At 48.6% G+C, this 6,590-nt stretch overlaps 2 protein-coding genes across 2 annotated transcripts; both read left to right on the top strand.

Moving 5' to 3' along the window:
• The first annotated feature begins 7 nt into the window (after window positions 1-7).
• LOC116378636 (mucin-2-like) lies at window positions 8-2,403 on the top strand. Its single transcript, XM_031840534.1, has 2 exons — window positions 8-1,943; window positions 2,068-2,403. The coding sequence occupies exons 1-2, from the start codon at window positions 807-809 to the stop codon at window positions 2,215-2,217; spliced, it is 1,287 nt and encodes a 428-aa protein (XP_031696394.1). The 5' UTR covers window positions 8-806; the 3' UTR covers window positions 2,218-2,403.
• A 436-nt stretch (window positions 2,404-2,839) lies between these two features.
• LOC116378637 (uncharacterized) lies at window positions 2,840-6,520 on the top strand. The gene is made up of 2 exons (XM_031840535.1): window positions 2,840-4,934; window positions 5,620-6,520. Exon 1 carries the CDS (start codon window positions 3,488-3,490, stop codon window positions 4,388-4,390), a length of 903 nt encoding a protein of 300 aa, XP_031696395.1. The 5' UTR covers window positions 2,840-3,487; the 3' UTR covers window positions 4,391-4,934; window positions 5,620-6,520.
• Window positions 6,521-6,590: the final 70 nt, after the last annotated feature.

Raw genomic sequence — 6,590 nt, forward strand, 5'->3', positions numbered from 1 at the left:
ACAGGGTTTGGTCCAGCCCCCAACATTTCTTTTTAACAGTCACTGATGAGCATGTGGCCACCTCTACTCTCCTGAAGAAGCCTCAACGGCGAAACGTCGAGACCGGAGACCGCTCTCTCTTTTTTACATTTTTTTATGGCAAGATTTTAAACTTTCTTTTTATTATTAAAGTATATACCTTTTAAAACTAGGACAGCGATTGCCTTTTTTAGCCAACTATTTTTAAACCCACAAGATGGCCGCACCTTGTTAAGCCACAGCAGGGTTTGGAGCAGGACAAGGCCGAGGGTGAGTCACTTGGATTTTACCAGCAAAAGAGTGTGCACACTGAAGATTCCTACCAGAACTCACCAGAACTTGGACCCTTGGACTTTCTAAATCCTCAAACATTACAGTCTGCTGTGTATGGCTTTAAATATAACAGGATCAATTACATCAATCTGATCCTTAAACGTAAGTGTCCGGTAGTTGAACTTGTTTTACTTGGTTGCAATCATTTCCTTGTTTTAAAACTCCTTTTTTATACAACAAACAAGGTTCTATAGGGAATTGCCTCTTTCTCTCTTTCCCCCCCCCCCCTTTTTTTTCTCTTTTTACTCCTTTTAACTTGTCTATTCAATTCTTTTTGTTTTATTGTTATTTTTAACCAACAATTGTTTTTTACTCAAGGGTGGGGCTGATTGCCCGGCCCAGCCTCGGGTTTGCAGGAAACCATCCTGTGGCCAACGCTGGTATTAGCTGAACTTTCACTCCTTTCTTCCTCCCCCTCCCTCTCCCTTCCTTTTTTACTCTTTTTCAATTTCTTCATGGACTCTCCGAACCCTCAGCGATCCAACATGCCCATACCCCTTAATAACCGTTTTTCAGCACTGGCTTCTCCTCCTGGGGAGGTGAGGGGCGGGAATGTATTACATCACTCTCGTCCCCTCCTCCCCACGGGGAAAACTACACAACCTCCACACCCACATAGTCTACCTCCACACCCACATAGTCTACCCACACATATCTATTTACAAGCCAAATCATATTTCAAATTACTGCAGGCCATTCACCACTCAGAAATTCTCAACACTACATTCAACAACCATACATTCCCACAGGGCATGATGAGGAAGGTGACTCGCCTCACCTCCTTCATCAAGCCCTCCTCACCCAATGAAACAACCCAACTCAAGGTACAACAGAACACTGACACCTGGATGCTAAACAATATGCACATCCTCCGTGAGCACTATGACTCTGTGATCGCTGTGGGGTTGGAGACCATCCCTACTTTTAATCAGATTCCCTTTGACAAGGCGCTCCAGTGGGGGAGATCGAGATATGGGAGGAAGCTCACCTCCTCCTCCATCAACACACTGCGGGACATCACATCTAAGAGCCCGCCGACGGAGGAGGGGGCCCCTATGTCTCGACTCTCCCCCCTTGACTACCCCCCACTCCCTAACCCAGTAAATCCCCTCCTCTTTCAACAGTTGGACCCCTCTCACCATCCCATTTCCCCTCCGCTCACTACCACCTTACTTATCACTCCTTCTTCTCCTCCATCCCTTACTTCTCTCACTCCTGCCCTCAAGATTCAAACTCCTCCTACTTCTCCTTCTCCTCCCCCCCTTACCCCTTCTTCTTTTCCTCTTCTTCCCCCCTACAGAGACCTCTGTACCCCCAGTGAGGGCGCGGGGGCTTTTGATGTGGTGGCTCCGCCCACGACCCATCTGCTCGAATGCAACCCGCCGCTTACAGTAGAGGTGGAGATTCATCCCCTTCCTCCCAGAGAAAGCGGCCGGTTGCGGGCCCGTCGGGCGGAGCGTCCCGTCATCTCCCCTGCGCCTTCCTCCCCCTCCCCCTCACACACGGATGCAACTCACCCACCACAAACGCACTACAGTAATGTGGCTCTCCCGTGCAGTAACACTATCTCCTCCTCTTTCTCCATAGACACACCCCACCAGCAGAGGGAGCCAGAGCGGGTTGACGCGGAGTCTGCTAACACCACAGCAGTCACGGAGGCGGGCAATAAAAACATGAGGAGAATAGGGGACATTAAAAGCGTTACGCTGACTTTACCCCCACCATCTGATTTGCCCGCTTCTGCCGCCAGCAGCAACTCCGCGGCCCCACTTGGCTCTCCAGGACGCCCGGAACCACACTCGCACCCCCACACTTAACGCAAAATCCAGGACTGGTCGCTGGAGGTGCGGAAGACGACCCTGGTGATTGGGGACTCGAACCTGTCCCGCATTCCAAAATTCACCCACCCACACATTCAAGTAGACAGTTACCCCGGTGCAAACTTCCATCACATAAATGCAATTTTAAGTAAACTCACTCCTCACCCACAACCACTTCACGTTATTTTATCAGTAGGCCTGAACAATTGCCTTTCAGAGCACGAACCCACCACCATTAGCAAACAGTTAAAAACACTCTGGAAAACGGCTCACCGCACTTTCCCAAACGCCACCATCTACATCCCCATCATTAACTTCTCCCCCTCTTTAAACTCCCGTAAACAGTCACTCCAACTTTCTCAACACCACCATTTCCAGTAAATTTCACTTTTTATCCGAAATCAACCCTCTAACCCTAACCACCTGTTCCACACAAAAAATTGTATTCCAAGGTTTGTGTATTTATCTATTTATTCATTTGTTACACGTTTCTGGGTTGTATGTTATGTTACCTTATAACTACCATCTACTCTAGAATGAATAAGGATGTAAATAACTTCTGACTGTAAAGTAAGGTGTAATTTGACGTCTTCACGTAAAGTGACGTGTGACCTCTGACCTGTTGTAAAGCCAACCTTGGCTTCCGGTCTTCCTCTTTTCAGCGGGTCCGTTGAGTAAGTTGACTCGCGGCATCACACTCTTCACAATTAGTTAGTTTTATATATTTTTTATCAGCCTGAAGAAGATTTAAGATAATCGAAACGTTGCTGTACATTTATTTCTTTTCATTTATTTTATTTTTCACTGTTTGGCCAAATTAAAAAAGTCAAAAGTGCTTCTGAAACTTTTTCTTGGCCCACAAAACACACACGAGGCGCTAGCTTAGCATGAGCTTTCACGGACGTCAGCACGGAGACGAATGGACCACGGTGACTAACAGGAGGGGCCACCATGGAAGACACCGCAGCGGTACATCAGGCCTACGTCCACGCACAGATCCCAGAACCACCGCGGGGATTCTGTTGATGAGAGAACACGAAGACGGCAGCTTAGCGCACGGAGAGCGGGCACCCCTGAACTGCGACGAGACGCTCCCAGTTCTCCCCACCGCCGCCCATCTCCCTCCCGTCACGGACGCAGAACCTACGCTTCCGTGACCAGGACTGGCCTGTCCGTCCACGACCGGGTCTCTCCCCGACGCAACCAGCCTCGTCAGGACCGACGAGAGCCATCGCTGCACCGGCGCGAAAGACACACGCACGACACGGTGAGCAGACACAGACCGGACAGCTACAGTGCATCGCGGAAACGCAGGAATGAGCCCAGCACGGACTACAGACCGGACCCTCCACGCGGAGGTTACAGTGTTCGCAGAGGGGATTCTCCGAGCCGTTTTCGGGAGGACTACGGAAGACGCAACTCGCCGCGTCAATTATGGAGAGGAGAGCCGACGACGCGCGGAGCTGCAACAGGTGCCCAGGCGCAGAGACGCGCACAGACGAGAGAACAATACTGAAGATAGGAGGAGGGAGAACCATCAACAAACCAAGACTCGTAATCGACCTGAAGTGAGAGAACGAGATGATAATAAACCAAGGTCTGATGATCCAGACTTTGCCCTCAAATGCCACATCTTACACAGACCAATCAAGGCATTCCACCACTTCTCGAATGCGAGTACTGAGAAAACTCCAGTGTCAATCGACAAAATGACAAAACAATTAACCATGTTGATTAAACCGGCAGTACCTAACACACAGACATCACAACTGATTGAGGGCAACGCCAAAAACTGGGCACACACGACACTTGTCATTCTCCGTGACCACTATGAACAGGTGATTCGAAAACAAATAGGTGAAATGTACAAATTAGAGACACCTGAGTGGCAAGCCCCCTTTGGAATAGCGTCTAAATGGGCTAAGAGACATTTCGGCCGCAGATTGACGCCCGAAACACTGACTGAAACTGAAGAAATTATCACGGTGGGACTGACACGACTTCAGGAGCAGGCTGACACACACACACACACACACACTTACACATCGGAGATTTCAGCCCCCCGAGTCAGCGCGACGAGAGACCTCCCACGACAAGGCCGGGGCTCGGCTGCAGCTACGGGCCTGACCACAGCGTTGCTGCACGCTGCAGCCACGGACGGGTCCCCGTTCACTTCAGACGCCAGCACACACTCCTGTCCCCACAACACAAGAGGATGAGTGGACTGCTCACAGTCGGCCTCTCTCCTCGCATGGTTTCCTCCATGCATCCCTGGTGGGAGGGACTAAGACGCAAGGAAAGGACCCAAGTGAGGGAAACGGGGATGCAATTAAGAGACTTGGGATGTACCCGAAGTCACACGTTCCATCTCCGTGGATACGACGGGGAGTACAAGCCAACATGACGTCATACGTCATTTCATAAACAAACTACGTTTGTCACGCGTTTTTTTTTTTTTTCCAGAGGAAACCGGAAGTGGCGGACTCATGAAAACAAAAACACGTCTGGCGGTTCGTTGTCTCCTCTGTTTAACAAACATCAGACCGAGCGCTAACACGTTAGCTCAGTTAGCTCCTAGCTGTCCATGGCTGCCGCATCCTCTCTCCCCCATCACATGATGGTGGAGTCAGTGGACGACGCAGAGGGTCTGTACGTGGCGGTGGAGCGGTGCCCCCTATGCAGCACCTCCCGCCGCAGGCTGACCTGTGCTCGGTGCGTCCAGGCCGGGGACTTCGTGTCCTTCGACGGGAGGAACACTGAAAGGTAAAGTTCAGTCACTGGTAATGCAGAACTCCATAGACACATTGGGACATTTTACAGTAACCTTGATTTCTTTGCGTTCACACACACACAACATATTAGCTTTTATATGTTGTTGGTGTAAGAATATTGACTCTCTTTATACTTCGGCATTGATATCAGTATTCAAAGCAACATTAATAACAAATCCTAAAGGTGTAGTTTCTTCACATCACTCTCCACCGAGGTGAAGCAGGATTAAGGGTCGTTATTTAGGATAAATAGTCGCTGCTAGGTGTAATACAGACATGCCGAATGAAAGAGTGAACTATCAAGACAAATATACTATATTTAATATTATTCCTTTTCACATATACATTCCACGTTAAGTTGTCAATTCATGGTTGGTACAGAGGTTTGTAGCATTAGCAGCTAACGTTAGCATTAGTAGCTAACGTTAGCCTCCGTTAAAACAGTAGTTTATGACCAATTTGGGCTAGTTAGCATTAGCAGCTACCGTTGGCTGCTAATGCTAACGTTAGCAGCTACCGTTGGCTGCTAATGCTAACGTTAGCTGCTACAGTTACACAAAAAACCCAAAATAGCTTTGTCCTCACAGTCCTCATGTCTCAGGTCAGTTTCTCTGGGACCACAACAACCAAACACATGAACTTTGATATATTTAAATGTGACTGTTTTGTTTCTGCAGATACATTGAAAAGTTGGAGCGACTGAAGAAGCTGAAGGAAGAAAAGGAGCAGCTACAACAGAGGTGAACACACATCACTGATGACTAAAATATGTGCATCAGTCAAACTTTATTGTAGCACCCAGTTACCACAAAGACCTGGTTCAAAACATCGTAAAGGCACACAGGAAGCAGTGTTATGAAAATATAAATCTTTTATTGGTACAAATATAACTAGGTGGAGTAACCAGTGACGGCTGGTTTAGCGGGCAGGAGGAGTTCACAGACCATGCGCCAAGATCGGCATCACAAACAATTTAAAGCAAAACAAAAGACCAAGGCAGCGTCTCACTAACTAGAAAAGAAATGAAAACGAAAACATAAGTAATCACAAACAACTGCCAATAAACAGAAAACAAACCTAAAAGATTCTACTTCAACCCACCTGTTCAGCAACCCAGCCACCCCCACTTGGATTCCCCCCCAGCTACCATTGGGTGCACTGCTCAGGAAGCTCTAAAAAAACACGAATACAACATTACATATTTCTTGATTGTACCCAATTTCCCCAGCACACGAAATACATAAAGAAAAACCATTCCACTATAAATATATATACCTGAATCAGCCATCCCCCAAACACACGCTGTCCCCTCCGTAACGGATGCCTCCCAGACACTGCGCTACCGACGCAACTTATCATGCGGCCTCACGCTACATCTCCGCTTGTTGCGGGAGAGCAAATAGATGGACTCGGCACCCCCGCTCGTGGCGGCGGAGACAGAGAGCAGACTCAGCACACCCGCTCGCGGCGGCGGAGAGAAAGACAAAGAACGCGATTTGCCAGCAGGTGCATCTTTTCAGCTAATCAGGGCCGGTGCACCCCATTACCGGTCCGGCGGACCCAATAGTTTCACCCCATCAGTTCCACTTGGTTACATTATCATCAGCCACTAGAGACAGGATGACGTCATTTTAATATCTGCACCTTT

The sequence above is a fragment of the Anarrhichthys ocellatus genome, unplaced genomic scaffold, assembly GCF_004355925.1.
Source record: "Anarrhichthys ocellatus isolate YVR2014 unplaced genomic scaffold, GSC_Weel_1.0 scaffold2916, whole genome shotgun sequence".
Taxonomy (NCBI): Eukaryota; Metazoa; Chordata; class Actinopteri; order Perciformes; family Anarhichadidae; genus Anarrhichthys; species Anarrhichthys ocellatus.